This window comes from Aquarana catesbeiana, linkage group LG07 (assembly GCF_042186555.1).
Source record: "Aquarana catesbeiana isolate 2022-GZ linkage group LG07, ASM4218655v1, whole genome shotgun sequence".
Taxonomy (NCBI): Eukaryota; Metazoa; Chordata; class Amphibia; order Anura; family Ranidae; genus Aquarana; species Aquarana catesbeiana.
This window is the reverse complement of record NC_133330.1, coordinates 158,011,053-158,035,946: the sequence shown is the minus strand read 5'-3', so window position 1 is coordinate 158,035,946 and position 24,894 is coordinate 158,011,053. Positions and strand designations below refer to the sequence as shown.

General features: G+C 42.3%; 1 protein-coding gene across 5 annotated transcripts in view; it reads left to right on the top strand.

The window, feature by feature from the left end:
* Positions 1 to 24,894, top strand: part of LOC141103311 (myomegalin-like) — a 716,510-nt gene that overhangs the window by 152,513 nt on the left and 539,103 nt on the right. For 3 of the 5 annotated variants that reach the window (XM_073592764.1, XM_073592767.1, XM_073592766.1), the window contains exons 1-3: positions 3,347 to 3,500; positions 11,679 to 13,007; positions 19,469 to 19,606. In XM_073592764.1, coding sequence (XP_073448865.1) covers positions 11,964 to 13,007; positions 19,469 to 19,606 — 1,182 coding nt within the window. In that variant the 5' untranslated portion in view covers positions 3,347 to 3,500; positions 11,679 to 11,963. Of the gene's footprint in view, positions 1 to 3,346; positions 3,501 to 3,638; positions 3,692 to 11,678; positions 13,008 to 19,468; positions 19,607 to 24,894 lie in introns of those variants that run through there. The other 2 variants (XM_073592765.1, XM_073592768.1) reach the window with 2 other exon arrangements.

Sequence of the window (24,894 nt, the reverse complement as noted above, 5' to 3'; positions counted from 1 at the left end):
CCCTCCAAAAGTCTCTCTCCTGGCTAGGTCTGTCACATTTCTCCCCTTTCGGTAGGAGACTAACACAGGAGGAGACCCCAGACGGGTTGACTCTGAAGTTAGTCAGTAGTTCCAGTCCTCTAATGCCTGTACCCACACAGTACCCCAAACAAATTGTTCCAAACAAAGCATTACTCAACCAGCCAACCTCTGCCTCTCTCAGAGAACATATCTGCTGCTGGGGAGAGGCCTGGACTGGCCCTTCTCCCTGGAGTCCTTTCTGCCACTGGAGAGAAGACAGGGTGTCTGGGCTCACTCCATCATGCTGTTAGGGATCTGGGCTGACTGCCCAGCATCCCTGGGGTATACAGGTGGAGACTGAAGTCCCATCCACCTTCACAGGAAATCCATCCTCTGTTAGTTGAGGGCAGAGTCCAGCAGTACTCAGCCCTGTTGCCAGCCCTTCTGCTGGAAACCCCACACCATCTGCTCCGGCTAACTGTTGGGGAGGGATGACGAACACCTCCTCTCCCTTCTCCCCCTGTATCTGCTGCTGGGAAGTGATTGCCACCTTCTCACCCTGAGCCTCCGAAACTGCCACAGGTGTAGGGCAGAGATCTTGGACCCTCTGTCCAGTTGCCAGCGCTTCAGCTGGGGAAGTTCCTTGTAACTTCACAGATCCTTCTGTTGGTGCTGGGCAGAGCACAGTGAAGTTTGGCCCTAATAACAGCTCCTCTTCTGTTGGAGGCTCACCAGGTTGTTCTTCCTCAGCAGAAAAGTCTATCAAATCCCCTGTCTCTGAAACTGGTGTCTGGGGATAAAGGTTCACCATCTCCTCTCCGTGGAACCCAGAAGATGCTATCAGTGTTGGGCAGAGCACAGTGAAGTTTGGCCCTAATAACAGCTCTTCTTCTGCTGGAGGCTCACCAGGTTGTTCTTCCTCAGCAGAAAAGTCTATCAAATCCCCTGTCTCTGCAACTGGTGTCTGGGGATAAAGGTTCACCATCTCTCCGTGGAACCCAGAAGATGCTATTAGTGCTGGGCAGAGCACAGTGAAATTTGGCCCTAATAACAGCTCTTCTTCTGCTGGAGGCTCACCAGGTTGTTCTTCCTCAGCAGAAAAGTCTATCAAATCCCCTGTCTCTGCAACTGGTGTCTGGGGATAAAGGTTCACAATCTCCTCTCCGTGGAACCCAGAAGATGCTATCAGTGTTGGGCAGAGCACAGTGAAGTTTGGCCCTAATAACAGCTCTTCTTCTGCTGGAGGCTCACCAGGTTGTTCTTCCTCAGCAGAAAAGTCTACCAAATCCCCTGTCTCTGCAACTGGTGTCTGGGGATAAAGGTTCACCATCTCCTCTCCGTGGAACCCAGAAGATGCTATTAGTGCTGGGCAGAGGTTAGCAGAGCTCTGCCCTGTTGTCAGCACTTCAGGTTTGGGGACGGCAATCTTCAGATTTTCCACTGCCGATTCTCTGGCATTCTGCTGGACAGGCACATTCCTCCATCCAAGATCATCCAATGCAGAAACAGATTCATCCAGGTCAGTCAGCACTTGCTGCATCCGCCATAAGACCTCCGCCTCCATATCTGCGGGGGCAGGTTGGCAAAGCACACTGTTCCTTTGCAAATCTTGCCTCATTACCATACTACCCAACAAGGGGTTATTTCCCCTCCTTACAGGCTCTTTAGGTCTACTCAATGCCATCATACAGAGACTGTGGTTGTATGTGTATGGGAGTACAGTGAGGGGTTACCCATCAGTGTCATTGTTTTTATTATTCAACGTTGTTTTATGTCATGTTCATAGTCTATGTTTTGCTAATTGCTATCCATGCACTTTTGATATCGCGGTGGAGTGGACCCCACCTGCGTGGTCCTCACGCATTTGGGCTCCTTTCTCTTTCCCCACCATTTTTCTATTATTGTCCTTACTTTTTTCCAATAAAGGTTTTTCTACTTTGATCATTACACGTGGTTGCTTCTCCCTTTGATAGCTATCCTAGGGTTGGGGAGGTTTTTCTCTCTCTCCCCCCCCCCTTCCCTCCCTAATTGTTCAGTTGCACACAGTAGTACACTGGCAACATCCCCAGCAGCAGGTGATCGTGGCCAGCGTTCGCTCACTCCTTATCCATTCCCTACTGAGGCAGAGCCTGCTGGCTGCTGCTGGGTTTGCTTGCAATGTGACTGGCTGGGACAGGGGCAGGGGTAGTGGCCAGCTCGTCGACAGTGCACGTTGAGACAGCAATAACAGGTGCATGCAGAGAGTACCGAGAGTGCAGCATGGAGGGTAAGTCGCAAAAATGTAATTTGTGCTGCTGACTGTGCCCCCTGTAGATTTTATTTGGACTTTATCTCCTTGGATGGGACACCCTGGGGCTGACAAGCTGGTATAATTGAGTTGCATTGTGAAAATGGATGACTCTGGGTGCTGATGAAAGTTACATTTTGGAGAACCTATTCACTATGTAACTCTCATCCCCACCCAGAGTCATCCTCATCCATTTTCACAATGCAACTCAATCATCTTTATCCCCACCCAGCATCTACTCCATCTGTCCAGTCTCCACAATGCATCGCCACCCACGCTTAGCACCACCCATCTCTCCAGTCTCCACAACGCATCCACGCCCAGCACAATCCATCCCTCCACAACTCATTGCCACCCACGCCCAGTACCATCCATCCCTCCAATCTCCACAACTCAACTGGGGGCCCAGGCCTAAATCTGTGTAAGGGGCCCCAAAATTTCTGATGGCTGCCCTGCATAAAGGCGTGGGCAAAAAAAAAAAAAAAAAGATCAGCTAACTTTTTTGTAAATAGTAAATGCCCACTGAGCGACCTAGGGGTACGAGCCGAATGTCTGCATATGTCACATAGCTGCTATTTTAAACAAATCCTGGATTAAAGGGTTAGTGCAAGCCTTGATTGGGTTAGCGCCATCAACAATGAGCTGCTCTTATGGATTGATTCTTACAAAGATTAAAACAAGTCAGCTGTTCTCCCTGATTAAACATGCATAATAGGGGTTAACAGAAGAGCTGCCACCTCCTGAGACACAAATACACAGGCTCATGACTAATAACATAACAATATTACTATACTACTGATCAGCCATAGAACTTGTCTTATTTATATATATATCAAATGGTACGACTAATGGTAGCCGAGGTAAGTGAGGACTGTGTGTAAAAACGTTCACATGGCCCCAATGCAGCTACATGCAAGTCTCAATGGGCTGTCAAACTTGTTAATGAATGGATTACGTAGAAAGCTTTTATCTGCAACAGCAACACGCCAATGCCAGGTGATGCAACTGGCGTACTACACCCGGAAGTGAGTGTAGCGTACGCCGGCATGACGTTTGTAGAGCGCGGACTACATTTCCCAGGTGTCCCCGGGGCAGAGCATCGGTCTTATTGATTAGAGAAGAGAACAAGAGCGGTACCGCGGGCCTGAGCATCTGTGAGGCGGACTTAGGGGAGGACGTTCAGTACCGGGGACAATACAACGTGCCGAGCTCTGTAATGGTTTTTTATACACTTGACATTTGTGAATGAATAGCATGTGTGCAGTGTGTGTGTTAGTTGTACTAAGGATAGTTAAATACATTCCATACATGAGTGCGTTGATGTTTAATGAATGTGTGTGATTTAATGCAGAATCGTGGAATATGATGGTGTGGAGAAGAAGTATTATGGGTTGGTCTTGTCATGTGAGTATTTGTAGGGTGTAGGAAGCCGCAGTGTGTACACCAGACACCTCCAACAAGTGCAGTCCTGACACTCTCATTGTGTCCTGCTGTGAGATGCTGCATCTCATTCCTACCCTACATGTCTCATCTACAATGTCATCTACAATGTCTCATATACAATGTCATTTACAATGTCTCATCTACAATGTCTCACCTACAATGTCATCTACAATGTCATCTACAATGTCTCATATACAATGTCATCTACAATGGTTTATCTACAATGTCATATCTACAATGTCACATCTACAATGTCTCACCTACAATGTCATTTACAATGTCTCATCTACAATGTCATATCTACAATGTCTCATATACAATGTCATTTACAATGTCTCATCTACAATGTCTCATATACAATGTCATTTACAATGTCTCATCTACAATGTCTCACCTACAATGTCACATCTACAATGTCACATCTACAATGTCATCTACAATGTCTCATCTACAATGTCATTTACAATGTCTCATCTAACAATGTCTCATCTACAATGTCACATCTTCTCTGATCTTCTGTCACATTCTGCCTTAGTGTTACTACATTTGTAGCCAATCCTTCTAATATAAATCAGAACAGTAATTAAAGTGCATCTTTATTCCCCAAACACATAAAAATGCAGCACTGCCAGTCCATCCATAAACATCCTTAAAGTCATTTGTACAATCAGATTATTTTGGGCAAACTTACATTTTCTTTGTGTACTTCCTGGTCTCCTTAGGGTGCTAGTGACGTAGCTCAGGCCTTACATGCGGGTTTGCCCGCATCCAATTCGCATGACAGGCAAGTGTGACTGGCTCTCAATAGAGCAGGCTCACACACGTCTGAGACGGCCGCGGTCCGGATTGAGAAAGGGTCCTGTGCATGTTTGGGTCCGGTTCAGGTGCGAATTCAGGCAAAAATTCAGACATGATTCACACCTGAACTGGTGAACAGATACGCATCGGACCCCAGGCACGAACCCTCAGCTGCACATGTGTGAAACCGGCCTTAGACCTTGTGCGAAGGCTCATGTTTGTCTCCATGGAATACACAGGTGTTCCATCCATCCTTATGCCGGCAGTCCCATTCATGTCTACTGGGATGCTGCATGGCCACTGATCCCAATTTGACAGCCTTGCAGGTGAATGTCCCCCGAACACAGACAGTGGATGTCAAATTGGGAGCAACGGCTCTGTCCATGCAGCCACTGAGTCCCAATAGACATGGTTGGGATTGCCTGCACGCGGATGCATGGAACACTTGTAATAGACCCCAGATCTCTCAGTGAAGAGTACTGGCTGTCACTGCCCATTGTTATCACAAGGGATGTTAAAAAACTAAAAAGTGTAAAAATAAAAAAATTTAAAATAAAATAAAAAAATTTAAAACACCCCCTTCCGCAAAGGCAAACACATGTGTTGGTGTTGCACGCATAAGTAAACAGTGAAAGCTCCACACATGTGTGGTGTCACCCTGAACGTCAGATTGAGAGCAATAATTCTAACACCAGTCCTCCTGTGTAAATCTAAAGTGGAAACCTGTAAAGGCTTTTTAAAGAGGATGGTTGCCATTCCACGGGCACATGCAATTTTAAAGCGTGACGTGTTTTTCTATCTATTTATTCAGCGTAACATCATCTTATATTTTACCAAGAAATTGGGTATTATATTGTGTTTGTGTATACTAAAATTCATTAAAGTGTATTTTTTCCAAAACATTTGTGTTTGAAAAACCGCTGTGCCAATACCACGTGAGATAAATAAGTGCAACACCAATCATTTTATTCCCTAGGGCCTCAGCTTAAGGAAAATATATAATATGTGTGGGTTCTAAGTAATTTTTTAGTAAAAAATTATGATTTTTTTCATATATGTGAGAAGTGTCAGAATAGGCTTAGTCTTAAAGTGGTTAAAGCGGAATGTTAGCCATAACAGTTTGATAATTAATTTTCTTTAAAGCGGTAGTAAACCGCAGCCTATTTTTTAAATTTTTTTAGCCTGCAAGGTAAAGGCATAATGTGCTAGTATGCATCGCATGCTAGCACATTATGAAATGCTTACCTTAAAATGAAGCCCTTCACCAGAGAGCTGTCACTGCTGACAGGGCTTACAACTTCACTCGGTCTTCCTTCCGGATTTGCGTCCCCTGGCCTTCTGATTGGTCACGCTGCGATGACGTCATTCCTGCATATTCGCGCGGAAGTCACAGACTGCGGCACAGGGCTCTGAAGGGACAGCGTGGTATGCAGTGTGTATATCTCCTAAACTGTGCAGGCTTAGTAGACATTCACTATACCTATAGGTAATCCTTATTATAAGCTTACTTGTAGGTAGAGGTTCAAAAACAGGGTTTACTCCCACTTTAACAAAAGAACACACATTCCACAATAATAAATATGCCACTAAAATTAGAGTGTGCTGTAAATTGCCTCCAGCATTGCTCTTGTTTCTTCTTGATGAAGGTCTCCATTTTGTTGAAGCCCGGAGCAATCATTTACTTATTGGACACTCTCACATCTTCTTGGTCTCAAAAACCTTATGTCGTTTTCCCCAGTTAACATATGTACATTTCCAGCCTTGATTGTATGTCTTGTCTCAGTTCAGGGGCTGCCTGTTCATCTACGCCACCCCCTATATGAATACAATTGCACAGTGGTTGCAATTGATGGACACAGTGGCTGCAATTGATGGGCACACTGAGGTTGCAATTGATGTTTTTTTTTCAGTATATTTCTGAATTTTTAAGTTTGTTTGAGCCCCCCAAAAATGTATTGTCTCCAGTAATTGCACATTCTAAAGCAGAATGTAGAAAGATATCTAGGGAGCATCTGGCTGTGTAGTAGAAAAGCTTAAAGTATAACTTTATAAACAAAACCAAAATGGCGAACAGACAGGTTTCTCAATGCAGAAGAGACATGCCTTCCACCCCTGTACAGTGAGCTGTGCATGCGCAGCTTACTGCACAAATTCTGCACTGCCGAATATGACTGCACCCCTGCACATGCGTGTGGGAGTGATGTCATATTGGCCCAGCCAATGAAAGCGGCTGGTGCTCAGTACCTGGAAGCTGGCTGGCAAGAGAGCTCCAGTACTCTGCATCGCTAGAACCAAAGTGAGAATAGATTCGCTTTAACATGACATCATACAGTGTATAGCCATGAGGTGAAGTCAGATCAGCAAAAACTTTACCTGTCTACTGGCTCTGGTGACTGCACATCCAACAACAAAATGTAGAAGGGTATCTAGGGTCCATGTGTCCATGTGCAGTGTGCCATGGAAAACTGGTAGTGTACAGACAACAGTTTGAGAACCTCTTAGTTATGTCAGTTCTTTGACCAACTCCTCTTTGAAATGAATTACTTCTCCTGAGCATGGTTTCATTTCACACACCTAAGTAATAATTAATAGAAACCTATTGTTGAAGGATTACAAAGAACAGGGAACAGGTCACCAGAGAATTACAGCTATATGGACATGTTTCAGCAGGCTAAGAGGAGCATCCATTTTTCTAACTCTATATTTTATTTAGGAGATAATAATACTTTTTCCGTAAAAAATATAATACTTTTATCCGAAAGATAAATCATGGTGTATATGGATGCTTTACAGAAGAAATGTGGCAAAGTACCTTCATAAAATACAGTCTGGGAAATTCATAAAATGATGATGCTGCCACCCGATTCATGTACCTGTCAGACACAGGTACATGTATCTGTCGATGTGAGGAGTGTCAATAAAGGAGACTCCTTCCTCAGTGCACTCCTTCTCTCCCCAGCCTCTGCGCCATCACACTGACAGGCACATGTCTAAGGAGTTTTAAACTAGAGGTGGGTAGAGCCTCATGGGGAACTGAGAGACTATTTCCTCATCAGGACCGCTTTACATTTGATTGACAGCTGATGGCAGTGGGTGAATCCATATCAGCTATTTAGTCCAGAAGCACCCGTGGAATCCACCCACTGCCAATACAGGCAAATTGGACCTGATAGGAAACTCATCTCTCAAAGTTCCCCATCAGGCTCCGTCCACTGTCAGTTCAGTGTGACTAGCCTTGTTGGTTGCTAGGATGTGAGCAGCCTTGGTCCTAGCAATCAATGCTGTAAATGTAAAACTTATTCATATTACTAAAATAATGAACACCCAATACCCACCCCCAAAAATGCCAAATTTAATTTGGCCTTAAAGCAGAACTAAAGGTAAAATTGCACCTGTGCTTTTGACATCGGTTTGAGATTCTTCTGGGTTCATTCAGAATTCATAGTAAGTGCAGTTGACCTGCAGTTTGATCTCTTCATGACTTGCATTTGATCTGCTTCAAGCTGAATTTGCATTCCCTTATACTTTATGGGGAGAAAAACAGTTTTTATACAAACAAAAGCATGATGACACTGGCCTTAAAATATGGGCTAGGCTATATTTCCTGTATAGATCTTGACATTTATTTAAATTTTTACTGGCATGCACCTTTAAAGACAAGAACAGAAGTAGCAGTGTTAAAATCAAATACCAGCATTGCTGTCCTGATCAATTGACTTGGCAAAAAAATAATAATACAAACTACTGCTACATACCTTTTGTATTTTGTTTTTAAATAGTACTCAATGCCATCTCTGCTCTTAAAGTGTTACTAAACCCACAACAGTAAAATCAGTCTGTATATATAGTAAACCATGCTTGTTATACTCACTGTGGAACCTAAGGGGTTAATCCTCTGCATTATGTACAATGGCTGCTTGATGCTGTCTTCTTTGATCCTCCCCTTCTTTCACAGTCCCCAATCCATCTCCTGATAGAACAGAGCCTTTAGAGTCACTCTGCACATGCTCAGTTTGGTGTGTAATGCTAGGGAGTTTTTCTTTTTTCTTGGGAGGGTGCATGTGATCAGCACAGGGTAAATCAGCAGTCAGAGTAGAATGAAAACTCCTCCTACAAGCTTTAACCAGGCACTGATAGAAATCACAAGATTACTATATACTGCTGATGAGAAAGGGTATTTAGCAGTTTATATTTACTAAAATAATTGTATTTCCATGTTCTGTGTGCTGTGGGAGACCAGATATAGTGAATGCAGGGCCCTGGGTTTAGTAACACTTTAGGCGGGGTTCACACTAGTTTGAATTGGATGCGGGTTTCCCCGCATTCAATTTGCATGACAGGATAGTGTGTCTTTTACAGGTATGCTTTCCCCACTTCCGGGAGCCTCAGCCTCGGGTATTGATGTCACAGCTGGGGCTCCCTCCTCCTCTGTCCTCCTCCCCCTGTCGCCGGGCCAGTAGGAGAGAGAAGCAGAGCCTCACGCATGCATGGTAGGGTTCCCGGCGTGAAGCCAAAATGCTACACTGCCGGGTTCCCTTACACGCAATGGAGGTGGCATGCACCCGACAGCTGATGCCAACATCACTGGACTACAGTGTCTGATTATTAAAAGTCAGCAGCTGCAGTATGTGCAGCTGCTGGCTTTTAATTTTTGCAGCTGTGGGCGGACCTCCGCTTTAAGGCTCAGTTTAGACTTGTGTCTAAACCGCCACATCTCTTAAAATGATGATTGTTCAGATTGCTTTTCAGAGGTACCATGATGAGGTGATGTGACAGCTCCTCGCTGCCTATTTTACCCCATAATTGCTGCACCAATGCTTTGCAACTGCATGCATTGCATGCAGTTGTGTGGATTTGTTGTGGGGCTTCCCCATTCACTCGAATGGGTTGCATTTGGTGGGTATACAGCCACTGAACGTGACAAGAGTGATAATTTGTGCAGTAGACACAAAGCAAAACATATCACTATCACAACTATGGCATGTAAACACCCCCATCTGCTGCCCTTACATCTGTTGCTTCATCAGATGTCTTTATTGCTCCTCCCCAACCACAAGTCTTAACGAGCTCTAAAGACTAAATAAAGCTAGTTTTAAGCAGTATTAAACCCCCATTCTACAATAAATTTCTCTATGCGCATGCATGTAATATCTTAAATAGTGCTAATTGTTTTCATGTACTCTTTCTAAAGGTTTTATTTATCTTTCTTATATAAATACTCCTCCATCTCCAAGGTGCAGTGCTTCCCACTAGTCTAGTCTTCACTTTGGCAATGCACATGCTGAACTCATAGAAGGAGGGCAGATCTCTGATCCTATTTAGCTCCATCCTCTATATGCATGTCAGCAGATAGGGTGGCATGACGTAGCAGAGAGTAGTCCTTGAGGCAAAGCACACATGTAATGTTGGAATGCTGTTTTGGAACAAAAATCAACAAATATGGGCTGAAATTAAGGGACTGAAAATTGCAGAATTTTCAAATAATCCTAGATGTTAGTGTTGCTATGTGATGTTAGTTTTTAAGATTAATAACTTTAAATAAAAATACAAATTGAACAAAAAGTTTTGTAGCAGTGTTGAACAACAAATGCCAGCATTGCTGTCCTGATCAATTGACATTTAAAGTAATATATTGATGGTGTTGGAACCTTGAGAGGTAATGATAAGTGACACTTTACGTTTTTTTTGTCAATCTTAGGCCCCTTTTACACATGCGGTCCATTCATTTCATCACTTCAGTCACATTTTTTAAAAGAAAAACAGATGAAGTTTACATCACTTTTTCATCTGTTTTTCACATCAGTTTTTTACATCTTCCAATTAGAGTCTCTAACCACTTGAGTCCTGGAACCATTTTTTCATGCAAAAACGGACTGTTTGTCCATTTGAACCCATTTTTTGTCCGATCCATTTTTTTAACGGAAGAAAAATAGGGCTTTGATCTGCTCCAAAAAGCGGATGTTGACGGAAGCAGATGTAAATGAATGGTCATCCGTTAACATCTGTTTTTCCATAGAGATGCATTGATGTCCATTTTCAGCTGTCAACAGATGGATGAAAAGCGGTTTTACGTCCTCTTCCAAAGCATAAGTAAAAGCATAATGTGCTAGTGTGCATCACATACTAGCCCATTATGTTGCATTTACCTGCAAACGAAGCCCGCGATGTCCCCGCTGGTGGTCGCATCCATCTTCACCCCTCTTCCTTTCGGGGCCGTGAACTATGGCTCTGTGACTGGCCGAAGTCGTGTGACGTCACTCCCGTGCATGCACGCAGGAGCCGCGGCATGGGCCCTTTAAATAAAATAGCACGATCGCTCCCTTTCTTCGGTGAGCATGTGCTGATGACATCGGCGCAAGCGTATATGGTAAATATCTCCTAAACCGTGCAGGTTTAGGAGATATTTCAAGTACCTAAATGTAAGCCTTATTTTAAGCTTACCTGTAGTTTTACAACCACTTTAACTGGGTACAAATGCATTTTTGGGGTCAGATGTCACCCCCTTCATCAAGGCTGATCAAGTCCTGGCATAACACCTCCAAACCTCAACATTCTGTCAAAATTCCTTATACGAGAACCCTTCTGACCACATCACAAACCCCCCTCCTGACCCTAGTGTGAATGGACCGACTGCTGAGGCTTGGGGGTGGTATGCCTGGACTTGGTCAGCCCTGATGAACAGTGCGGTGTCTGTCCACTGAAACACGTTGGCTTTTGTACCAAATTAATGTTTGGCATGAAACTTTATTTCAAAATCTAATATTTCAGTGTGGCACTTTAATTTCATATTAAAATATTGCTGATCCATTGACATGGCAGACTTGGTCTTTTATAAAGATCTTGGCCAAGTCTTGTGTTTTCTTGAACATCAATATGTGCATTGGTCTAAGTGCACTAGTACTTATTAGACTGCTCATATACCATGTTGGGTTATCATGTGACGTATTGGAAAGCTAGTTTTATTGCATTTTCTCAATTTTGAATAAAGCCACAAGTTTTTGATGTTGCAAGGATTCAACATTATGGGGTTTGTAGTAAGCAAAGTATGTTAATATAACATTTATATGAAAATGTAAATTGTGTTTATAGGTTAATTTTGAAAATGTGTTCTTTTAAACTCTAAAATGTAGTTGTTTTTGTTTCACTACAGCTCAATTGATCTCTAACTGAAGAGAAAGTAGAACAACGGATTAATTTTTATATTTGAGTTACTGCCAAACTACTAACAACTAACACTGAAACATTTAAAATAATTTACTTGAACCCAGGTTTATCTTTTGCCCTATGGTTACATATATTATTAATATATTTAATGAACTTGACTACTTACATCACCTGCATATTTATAGCCAATTACTGTTAGTATCAGAGTGCTTGCCATCCCTGTTTAATCAGAGGGGAGCTGTATTCATCATATTCAAAACTGGATTTAAAAATGAAAGAGATTTGCAGAATTTGTGGAAGGGAGCTTTGTGGAAATCAGCGAAGATGGATTTTTCATACAGCTGCCAAACTAAATCTCCAGGTTCTATTATCACATGTTCTGGGTAAGGAAATCCTACGTGACGGTCAAGCTGAGTTTGTCTGCAGTAAATGCGCTTTCATGCTGGAACGGTTTTTCAGATTTGACACTGTGATCGCTCGGATTGAAGCTCTCTCTATTGAGAAATTGCAGAAACTAATTTCTGAGAAGGATAGGCTTAAACATTGCCTTACTAGTCTGTATAGGAAGAACAACAAAGAAGATGGTCAGGAGGCCAAATCTGTGCACAGCACAATTAAAAATCTGAATCGTACAGATATCCAATGCTCATATTCTGCTCTTTTACAAGAAGACTTTGCATATTCTGGTTCTGAATACTGGACAGAATTGGAAGAATACGGCCAATCAATACAGAATTGTTCACATACTGTGAGTACTGGGACTCTTCCACGAAAATGCCATTTTTGTTCCTCTTTAAGAGTAGCTGATGCTGACTATGAAGCAGTTTGTAAAGTACCAAGGAGGATTGTCCAGAATATTGCTTACGGGCATTTTTCCATGGGTACTAGCACATTATCAGACTGTGAGGTTGCGAATGTCAACATAGTAGACAGAGATGGATTGGATAAATTGCCTTCAGACCATTCAGTTGAATCTCTTACTGAAACCAAAGATCCAGTATTTAGTATGCAAGAAGCTGAGGAAAAAAACATAGGAACCATAGGAAATAAGCTAGAGGTTGCACTTAGTCTTGCTAAAATGTTATACTACAGACCAGTTCATAGCCCAAGGGGAAGCAGAATACCTATAAAAAACAGCGTGGTCTTGAAGTCAAACAACATTCTTTCTGGCTGCGACACAAGTTTATCAAATGCAGTGACTGGTTTTCTGGATAGCACTGTGGAATATTCTAAGGTCTGTGATGACTTCATGATAACTGATCTTTATGCCTTGTGGCAAAACATCTATGAAGACTATATTCCACTTTATTCCAAGGTATTTTATAGAGTGAATATTATTTTGTTCATGTTTTACATATGAAACTATATACATTATATTTGTTTATTGCAAAATTTACACTGATCCTTTTTTTTTTAATATTTATTTTGTAAAATGTCTTCCATGGCGATGTGAGGTAATCTGTAACATTTGTCCCAGTTATGTTACCCTTAACTTACTATTGAAACTAGGGGGGTTATTTACGAAAGGCAAATCCACTTTGCACTGCAAGTGCACTTGAAAGTGCAGTCACTCTAAATCTAAGGGGTAGATCTGAAATGAGTGGAAGCTCTGCTGATTTTATCATCCAATCATGTGCAAGCTAAAATTCTGTTTTTTATTTCCCTTGCATATCCCCCTCGGATCTACAGTGACTTTACTTTCAAGTGCACTTGCAGTGCAAAGTGGATTTGCCTTTAGTAAATAACTCCAGCTTTTTCTCTATTTACTTTGATGGGGTGATCTTGCCAGTCCACCTTCTTTCCTAACTCAAACTGCCCACGCCAAGCACAAAAGCAGGTCAGTGCTGGCATGGTCAGTTTGCATAGCTGTGTGTCCTGCTTGGAGTTACAGGATGCTGTGCTGCACAGTGTGTCTGTATCTTTCGTAGTCAGCTTGGCCACCACACTACTCACCCAACCCTTCTGTGTTGATTGACAACGACTTCTGCTGGAAGCTGCTATGAGTATACACAGCAGGACTGGGTCATGTCAGCCAAATGGAGTATGGGGGTACAGTTGCTGTTCATCTGACTCCCACAGACACACACCCCTGATATGGGAAACAGTGATGACTGGGGGCTGTGTGATCATGTGACCCCCTTTTAAAGCATTTAACCAAGGTATTTAAATAAAAACTGTTTAAAGACAAAATTTTTATTTAATTTTTGATAGAGTAAGAGAATATTATAACCCCTGTCCATTTTTCTGCCATCTCCATTTGAGATTTTTTTTGAGATTTCTGTTCACTTCCTGTCCCATAGCAAAAACAGGAAGTGAGTTGAAATCCTTTCAAAGTGAGGGAATGCCTGGTTGTCACCTGGGTCATCAGGACTAGTGTCCCCTTTGGAAGATTTTCCTCTCTGTTATTTAAGATTTTTTTCCACTTTTAATTTTGATGGTAATAGTAAACTGTAAAATTGAAAGGGTGAATCTCCCTAATGAGGAAACAGATAGCAAAAAAAAAACTGAGAGAGGTTGTAATCCCTCTCGAATATATCCAAATCAAAAATGGCTTTGCCTTTAGTTATACTTTAAAGTGGTTGTAAAGACTGAAAGTTTTTTACCTTCATGCATTCTATGCATGAAGGTAAAAAAACTTTGTGTGGTGCTCCCCCACAGCCCCCCCCCCCCCCAATACCCACCTGAGCCCCCTCTTGATCCAGCGATGTGCACGGGAGCCTTGGCTGTCCCAGGTCTCTCTCTTATTGGCGGAGACAGCAGCAGGAGCCACTCTTAAAGAGGAGCTCCAGTCTGTAAAAAACAAAATTAAAAGTCAGCAGCTACAAATACTGTAGCTGCTGACTTTTAAAATAAGGACACTTACCCGTCTAGGGATCCCGCAATGTTGGCATCCTGAGCCCATTCATCAGTTGGCTTTGGGTGCAGGCACCGGTATTGTAACTAAAAACCGGCAATAAAGCCTTTAGGCTTCACAGCTGGTTTCCTGCTGCACATGCGTGAGTCACACTGCGCTTTCTGAATGGTACCTCGGTCTTCTCTGACCGGTGTGTCCCAGAAGGCAGCGGGGGAAAGAGGAGGGGCCGGAAATGTCTTAGATCGGCGATCTTACCAGGAAGTGGGAGCAGGTACATGTCAAAACCAGGTACCTGCCCCCCCCCCCCCCCAAAAAAAGTGACAAATGTGGCAGTGGAGGGGGGGGGGAGGGTGTGGACAAGCAGAACTTCCACTTTTGGATGGAGCTCCGCTTTAAGTTAGAAAATGTTTAATATGTGAAAGTTGTCTGTGATACTACTGTATTCACAAATACTTAAAAGTAAACCATATCCTCCAATTTTTACAGCCAAGAAAGCTGACATCTTAGCCTCTAATTGATCTGCAGTTTCCGTGGTGCTACACCCATGATCAGCTATGACACCATCCATTTAAAATCTTGACAGTTTAGTTGAGAACTAACATGCGCACCCTAGTAACTGCAACAGTTATTATGCAAGGCATGCCTTGAAAGTAACTGTTTTGGGAAACAATTGAATTGGTGAGTTTAGTTCTGCATGCCAAGTGAAATAACATTGTTTTCTATGAAGGCCGTTCACATCTATGCGGTGCGATTTTGATGCAGTTAAAAAAAAGGGTCCTGTGCATGTTTAGTGCAGTGCAATTTTAAGCTCCATAGACTATTAAAATTGCATTACAATTGCAGCTGTCAAGCACCAATCTCACCGCAAACTCGTACTCCAAACCGCATGAAAACTGCACTGCATCAAAACGCATCCTGTGTGAACCTAGGCTTAAAGTGTTAGTAAAACTACAACAGTAAAATTAGTCTGTATATGCAGTAAAGCATGCTTGTTATACTCAATGTGGAACCTTAGGGGGTTAATCCTCTGCATTGTGTAAAAAAGCTGTTTGAGCCTGTCTAATCCTCTCCTCTTTCCACTGTCTCCAATAAATTTTGTGATAAGAGCCAGGGGCTAGAGAGTTGTTTTATTTTCTTGGGAATGTGGATGTGATAAGCATAGGGCCAAATCAGCACTGTCCAGATAGAGAGGATCAGGGGCTCTGCATCCTGATAGGGCAGTCAGTGCAGAATTTAAACTCCTCGTACAAGCTTTAATCAGACACTCATAGAAGTCACAAGACCGTATCCTGCCGAAGAGAAAAGTTATTTAGCAGTTTATATTTACTAAAATAATTGCAATTCCATGTTCTGTGTACGGTGGGAGACCAGATATAATGAATGCAGGGCCCTGGGTTTAGTAACACTTTAAAAGAAACCTATACTTTGAGAAATATGGGGCTGAAATTGTAGACCAAATTCTGAATTTGTTAGTGGCCTGGATGTCTTTGATTTCAGTGTATTCTAAGTCGGTGACAATATATCAAGTCTAAATGAGGCAGAACCTCTCATCTGTATACTTGTTGCGGTCAATGTCTGAGAAAGTATTAAACCTATTGCATCAGCATGATAGCCGGGCAAATAGCATTTTTGGTAGGATAACAATTATCCCTCACTGTTGTTTTCTTTTAAAGCTTTCCTATATTGTTAAAGTGATTGGCAATTTAAAAATAAAATAACAAACATGTCATACTTACCTGCTCTGTGTAATGGTTTTGCACAGAGCAGCCCGATCTTCCTCTTCTTGGATCCCCCACCAGCGCTCCTGGCTTCTCCCTCCTGTCAAGTGCCCCCAGAGCAAGCAGGCTCACACGCAGAGCCGTGGCTCAGCCCTGTCCCGCTCCCTCTCTTTCCTCATTTGCTCACTGGCTGTGATTGACTATGGCTCCCGCTGCTGTCTTAGCCAATGTGGAGGGGGAGTCCCCGTAGAGCCGAGCCTCTCGTGCACATAGCTAGATTGCGATGGGGCTCAGATAACTATTGGGGGGGCTGCTGCATAATGAAGGTTTTTTACCTTTGTGCATATAAAGAATAAAGGTAAATACCTTGAGCTTCTACAACCACTTTCCATTTTTAAATTTAACTTACTATGTATGTAATATGTCTGGGGTAATTTACATAGGTATAACTGAGTATATGACTTTTTATGTGTTTGTAGTTATTTTTAGCATAGAGTACAATAAACTTGTAACCCATAATTTGTAATCCATTAATGACAGACACTACATTTTCCTGTACTAAATGGATTTATTATATTTGTAGAGAATTCATTAATCAGTGGTCATTGCATGCATTTGCACTTTCATCTTTTTATCACCCCTACCATTATATTGTAGCGTTTTTCCAAATAATGTTATTTCAGAGTGACACTAAACTCTAGTTTAAAAAAAATATTCAGGGACATGTGTTCTTAAAGAGGAACTACATTCATTTTTTAAAAAGTTTAAAAATTCCCCAGCTACAAATACTCTTAGTGCCGGTTCACACTGGGACGATCTGTGAGGTGACTTAGCCGCCTGACAAGTTGCGCTCCATGCAGTGCAATGGAACCGTTCTAATGGGAGCTGCTTCGACTTAGCTGCTCTGACTTAGAAAAAGGTTCCTGCACTACTTGGGGGCTACTTCAGAGCGGCTTGCATTGACTTCTATTAAAGAAGTCCTTTGCAAGCCGCGCTGAGGTCGCACTGTGCGGGGCGGCTTCAGTGTCGGATAACTTTAAAGCCGCCCCAGTGGGAACTTATTTGCTTTCTTTGGTCTGCTAATATACCATTAAAAATGTTTTGTTTTATGTGTTTTCAGCTTAGCTCTTTTCCACCTGTGCATCTGTCCCCCACACATTTAGAAAGCACCTCCCAGGGAACACATTTAACCCCTTGATCGCCCCTGGTGTTAACCCCTTCCCTGCCAGTGTCATTTATACAGTAATCAGTGCATTTTTGCACTGATCACTGTATTGGTGTCACTGGTCCCCAAAAAGTGTCACTTAGGGTCCAAATTGTCTGCCTCAAGGTCACAGTCCCACTAAAAATCCCTGATCTCTGCCATTACTAGTAAAACCTATTTTAAAAAGTCGCTAAATCTATCCCATAGTTTGTAGACACTATAACTTTTGCACAAACCAATCAATATACGCTTATTGGGATTTTTTTTTTTTTTTTTACCAAAGATATGTAGCAGAATATATATTGGCCTAAATTGATGAAGAAATTTGATTTTTTTTTGTTTTTTTTTGTTATTAGGAATGTTTTATAGCAGAAAGTAAAAATGTTTTGCTAGCTTTAGAAACTACAGCTTGGCATTACATGCTATTGTTTAGTCTATGATCTACCAAAACACCCAGATCCTTCTCAACCCCTCCATTGAACCTCCCTGAATATATAATACGTGCATGTCCACATTTTTGCCCAAATCAAAAAGTGCATTGAGGTTGGCCTTTAAATTAGAGGCATCTTATAAGGACATTATTCCAGTACATAACCTGGTGTCATCTGCAAAGGCTAAAATTGTACCTTTAATCCCAAACTCTTTATCATTTATAAATATGTTATAAAATGCATATAGAAATATACAAAATACAGTATTTCTGGTATTTTCTTCAACACTATTAAAAATCCCTGTTTTTTCCATCTATATGGACGTATATCGCTTCTAAAAGAATCAAAACACAATGCTAGACAAATCAAATACATGAATGTAGCACATAACATTTAGTGTGGACTGGTGGAAACAAATTCTCAAGAACTTTCCTAGAATGTTTCCTAGAGTATAACATTAAAGTCATTGTAAATTCTCGTTTTTTTTTTAGGCAAAAATAACAAACATGTCATATTTACCTGCTCTATGCAGTGGTTTTGCACAGGGCAGCCCAGATTCTCCTCTTCTCGGGTCCCTCTTTGGTGATCCTGGCCCCTCCCTCCTGTTGAGTGCCCCCACAGCAAGCAGCTTGCTATGGGGCACCTGAGCCCAGTCACAGCTTCAGACATGGAGCCATGGCCCACCCCCTTTCTCTTCTCATTGGCTGACTGACTTAGGTTGACAGCAGCAGGAGCCAGTGGCACAGTGCTGCTGTCTTAGCCAATGAGGAGGAGTCCGGGCAGTCGAGACATTCCTACAACATCGCTGGCTCTAGAGGGGGCTCAGGTAAGTATTAGGAGGGCTGAGGGGGGCTGCTGCACACAGAAAGCTTTTTATCTTAATGCATAGATTGCATTAAGATAAAAAAAAAACTTCACTTTGAAGGGATTTTGTTGCATCTGTTCAATAAGTGCCAGAAGTGTGTTACTGGCAGAATTACGAGGTGAAAATAAAGGTATAAAATGGCACCTCATTATTACTGGCAAGCTGCTTTATATTACATTTTTGTTTTGGGATTTAGATACATATAAATACAGTACATGATTTGTTGACGTTGTTTTTCAAAATCCCCACTGTGCCAGTACATACTGTACATATGCTGTTAAAAGGAGTGCCAATCATGTGTGTCCATCTCCTAGTGGCTAGTTAAACTCCAATAGAGCCTTTCACTAAGGCCGGTTTCACACTGTAACCCGCTGTGGATCGCACAGGAGCGCTGTGCGTCCCTGTTCCCCGTTTCAGGGACGAATCAGGGCCGATTCTATGCCTGAATTTGACCCTGAAACTGAGCCAAAGACGCACAGCGTTTCTGTGCAGTGCGCTCCGCAGCTGCAACGGAGATATGGGAGCCAGTCAAATTCTCCTGCTATGCGAATTGGATGTGGGGAAATCCGCATCTAATTCGCATAGGTGTGAACCCAGCCTTAGGGTGTATGTCTAGCAATCTCCTGTACTGGTTTACCACTGTGATCCCAGGCCAATTGCTGTTTTATTATTAAAAAAACAAAAACTGTTCGTTTTTTTTTCAGAATCTTGTTGAAAAACAAAGTCGGGATGCAAACCAGTACGGCGCTTTACTTGAGAAACAAGTTTCTATGCTCCAGAAGGCTGAAATGGAGATTCGAACTCTTAAGGAAAAATTACAGGAGTCTCAAGACACAGTGGAGGTATTTCTGGAAAAAAAAATTTACCTAAATAGAAAAATTTCATATTTTCTGCTAATGCATCTAAGAGAAAATGTGGTCTGGAATATTTGTTTTAATAATTTTACACTGTCCTAACTTCAGGCTACTTTAGCAGTCCAAAGATGCCCTTTTCGTGATGCCTTTGGCAGGGACTATATTAGATTTTGCTTGGATTAGCACTGCAACCTAACCCCCTTATCTAGGATCATTCGTATTTAATAATGGCAATCAACACTTGTTATATGGGCATAGATGGTCTTGTCCTTCCAAAAAATAGTAGTGGGACCAATGTCTTATTTGGGGAATGTGTTATTACAGGGTATGGATGTTCTCCAGTGACGAATCTTGAGCAGTGAACCTTTAAAAATGTATAGGGAAAATAAACATACACTGTGCACTGTACACATTTGGGGGTGTATTTATAACAAATTTGTATAGCATAGCAATTCAGCCACTAAAAGTGCATGTGTCCCATTTTCAGGGCATTTTTGGCATTTTTTTACAAATACATCTATTTGTGGTGTGTTCTAATGCGTTCACATGCAAACAAAAATGCAGCATGCTCTACTTTTTTTTAAAATTGCAAATGTTATAAAGTGGGCTTATTGAAATACATTTTTCTCACATATATGCGTTTTGTACTGCATTTAAAAATGCTTTTGACTGCATTTGTTTCAACAAGCCATTAAAACTAAAAACTCTGCACATGACCACTATACTTAACCATAATTTTCCTTTCCTGGCGCCAAACTATGGCAGCATACCAGTGATAGAGCTCTGCCTCTTGACCACTCCCTCAGGACCAGTGAATAGCATAAAAAAAAAAGGGACTAGTTAGACCCCCCCCCCATTCTTTGTAACAAGCTACATACCGAAACTTACACGGTGGGTCCGTGTGCTGCCATGGTTTGGCATCAGGAAAGGAAAATTACGGTAAGTATTTGATACAATTTTTCTGACGCCAACATGACAGCATACTAGTGATAAATACCGTATTTATCGGCATATAACACGCACAGGCGTATAACACGCACATTCATTTTAAGAGGGAAGTTTCAGGAAAAAACTTAAATATTAAATAAGGAACTTTGAAGCAAAATAAGGGTCAGTGCCCATCTGCAGCCTCACCATTGCCATCAATGCAGCCTGATTAATGCCCACCTGCAGCCTCACAAGTGCCATCAATGCAGCCTTATTAGTCCACATCAATGCAGCAGCCTCACCATTGCCATCAATGCAGCAGCCTCACCATTGCCATCAATGCAGCAGCCTCGCCATTGCCATAAATGCAGCAGCCTCTCCATTGCCATCTATTGACTTCCTATTACAGAGGCCGCCAAGTAAACAGGAGATTCTCACTGTATGTAATCTGATGGCACTCGCCCCCCCGTTGCCTCCGACGCAGCTGAAATTGAAGTATTGGCGTATAACACGCACACGCTATTTGCACCCGATTTTCATGGTGAAAAAGTGAGTGTTATACGCCAATAAATACAGTAACTAACTGACAGTGTGGGTTCTACTTTCCAAACCAATCTAATTAGGATGGGACAGAGGACTGAATGGTCATTCCTACAAAGTCCCCTGGTCTACCAGGTCTACTTCGTAAAATTTGAGTAGGTATGCTGGGATGACCATGATACCTCTCTACAGATTGACACCATAGAGGCTCTTGAATGTGCTGCCTATGAGGCTGCAACCGCTCTGGTAGAGTGCGCCAACGCCACTGACGGAGGCTCGTGATCCCTTGTTCGATATGCACAACCAAGCCTGCTAGAGTCCAAGCAGTAATCTCTTTTCCTTGATGATTTCCAGCTGGAATGACAAAAGGTTTATTAAATGACCTGAAAGGAGCAATTGTGGACAGGCACTTCTTTAAAGTTCTGAAAATTACCAGTTTGTGTGACTTTCCTGTGTGATGTTCTGGAAAGTTAGGCAATATCCAGATGTCTGTTAAATAGAGGGCTCTTCTACTTTTGATGCAAGATGATCTACAAGACCAAACTCTACTCCTTCTGGAAAGAAAATAATATTTTTTTTTGAAGCTCCAAGAGCTTGAATCTCAGACAACCTTCTGCTTAAAGTTTTTGCAATATATACTGCCGTGTAGGTAATGGCCCAAAACGAACACTGCTGGAACAAGACATGAGATCCAGCAACACCAATAGATCTCTTTTCCTTGGTGAATCCTCACGACTGCCTTCAAAAGTTATGCAAACTGAAGGATTCTTGGCCCATTTAAATTTGTTATTGCCGAGATAACCGACACTTGCAAGCTCAGTGAGGATAGGCTAAGGATCATGTCCAATATGTCCTAGAGGAAGTATAGAACAGCTGTCACTGGAGGGGCACTAGGATCGCTCTACCGAGAAAACTCAAACTTATTCCAGATTTAGGCATAGATGTTGTAAGTAGAGTGCCTTCTCACTCACAACAAGGTAAAGATCACTCTGGAGTGAATCTGGAGCAACCTGCCCAGCCTCCCTTTTTAGTGCCCCTTCTTGCAGCCCCAGTCTCTGTGTATATTGTGGAGGGGAAATGTCTTCTGTATCCTGAAATGAATGGCCAGGGAAAACCGAGGGCCTCCTGGCCAATATGGAGGATTGGCTATGACAACCATGTTCTCCCTTGACAGACTCAAGAGGAATCTCATTATGAGAGATGTTGGGGGAAAAATATATAGGCTAGATTGCAGCCCCAAGGAGAGACCAGAGCATCTGCCCCCTGCGCCTTGGGGTGCGGAACAAGATCAGACATACACAAAGTTTGTGATTACTGTGACACACCTGTGGACCAGCCCAGAGAAGACCTGGGACATAGACCCACACATTGTGTTGTGCTCTGGGAAGCTTGCACGATAGTTGGTCTGCCTATGTGTTCAGAAATCCGCTGGGAGGTAAACTGCTTCTGAAATTTGCTGGTGATCTTCCGTCACAATAGCATATTGCTGCGAGTTCCTCCCTGGAGCTGAATATAGGCAACTGCTGCCCTGTTGCTCAACTGCAAGGAGACTGGGCTTCCCTTGATTCTGTGTAGCAAGGCCAAAGTCATGAAAGGGCTGTTTGAACTTCCAGATCAATCAACACTACCCTCCTTGTCTGGGAATCATCCATTGTGACTTCCTCAAGGTCTTTTCATCACCACGGACTGCTACTTATACTGAGTGACACTGTTATTAACTGTGTTAGATCCTGTTTCCTCCCTTGCGCTAAGAATCCTAGTTGAAACTTGTACAGGTGCCCATGCGCCAAAGGAATCATCGGTATGTATGCATGACGATGTTGTGCCCAGCTGACTGAGGCACTGAGAAGCCAACAAACAAGCAGAAGTATCTGTCCTCAGAATTATGTTCCTGACTGTCACCACCTTCTCTAATGGAAGCAAAACAGACGAACTAGCAGAGCACCCCCAGGTACACTAACCGTTGGGTTGGAGAAAGTTGGCTTTGCTTTCCTTTTTTTTTTTGGAAGTTGATAACCCAGCCATATCTCTGCAGGGTATATATGAGGACCTCTTGGTGTGACAGCAATTGTTCCAGTCCTCTGGATAGCAGAAGAATGATGTCCAGGAAGTAACAAACCTGTTCTCTGACATGGAGCTGACATGGCACTGAGACCTTTGCAAGCATTCTCAGAGATATTTATAAGCCAAAAGGTAGGCGAAATGCTTCTAACCGATCGTCAAACTTACTTATTTTGGAAGGGAAAGAAAAAAAATTTGGGATGTGAGGATAGGCATCCTGACGATCCAGCAGTAGCCTCCAGCCGTTTGGTTGCACTGTTTGAATGGACTCCATCTTAAAGATATCTAAGTGGGCCAAAAAGGTTCAACCTCTTCCGATCTGCAACTGGACGCTAGCCATCGTTCCCTGCGAATTACAAATAGGGTTGGGTTCCTCTATTAGATCAAGCTTCCCAAATCCAAATTAACCACTTCAGCCCCGGAAGATTTGGCTACTCAATGACCAGGCCATTTTTTGCGATACGGCACTGCGTCGCTTTAACTGACAATTGCGCGGTCGTGCGACACTGTACCCAAACAAAATTGACGTACTTTTTTTCCCACAAATAGAGCTTTCTTTTGGTGGTATTTGATCATCTCTGCGATTTTTATTTTTTGCACTATAAACAAGAAAAGCGCGACAATTTTGAAAAAAGCACAATATTTTGTACTTTTTTCTATACTAAATATGATAAAAAGTAGGTATTACTACGCTGATCCCAAGTGACAGAAAAAAACTCAAGCAGGTACATAGACAATATGACAAACATGGATAAATCTAAGAGGTGAATAATGTAGCACTAAATAGTGAATGCAAATGTGGTAATATAAGTGATAAAGAAGACAAATCAAAAATATGATGATAAACACAGAATGTCCGATTTGTGAAAAAAACAATGTGTCATTGGAAATAAACATACAAATACTGAAAATGTGAAAAAAAATGTGCGATAATATGAAGTATAGTCCGACGTAAGTCCAATCATACACCACAGAATGGTAAAGGGAGGAGGAAATACAAATGATGAACACTGTTCGGTATGGAGACCATCAGGGATATTGCATCCTCAAACATGAAAATAAATGCATGTGCCCTTACCGGAACTGGTGGACTACTATGTCAGCGACAAGGACTAGTACAGGCATGATGCCTGTACGGTTCCAGGGGATATCTATTCCAGGGGATATATGCCCCTGTTGAAGACCCATTGGTCTAAATGCGTAAGTCTTGGCTTATCGCTCACCACATTGCCCTGTTTTTACTTCTGTGATCACATTTTATTAGAAATAAAATACCCCCTTTTTTGATCTGCACCATGTGGAAGCATTTTCTTTCTCCACATATGATTTCGGTGAGAGTGGCTCCGGTACCCTGCTCATTATACATCTAGAATCGGCCTGCAGCTTCTAGGATTCGAGGTCCATTCGGAGGCTCTTCATCCCTTTCTTGGATTCCGTCCCTGAGGTCCCGGTCCATCTGGAGTTCCATACATCGACCATCCGTGGCATCATGCCTGTATGATTCCTTGTCGCTGACATAAGAGTCCACCAGTTCCGGTAAGGGCACTTATATTACCACGTTTGCATCCCCTATAATAAATATTCCCAATTTTTTTTTAAACGGTTCATTTTTTCCTCAGTTTAGGCCGATATATATTCTTCTACATATTTTTGGTAATAAAAATCGCAATAAGCGTATATTGATTGGTTTGTGCATATGTTATACTGTCTACAAAATAGGGAAAAGATTTATGACATTTGTATTATTA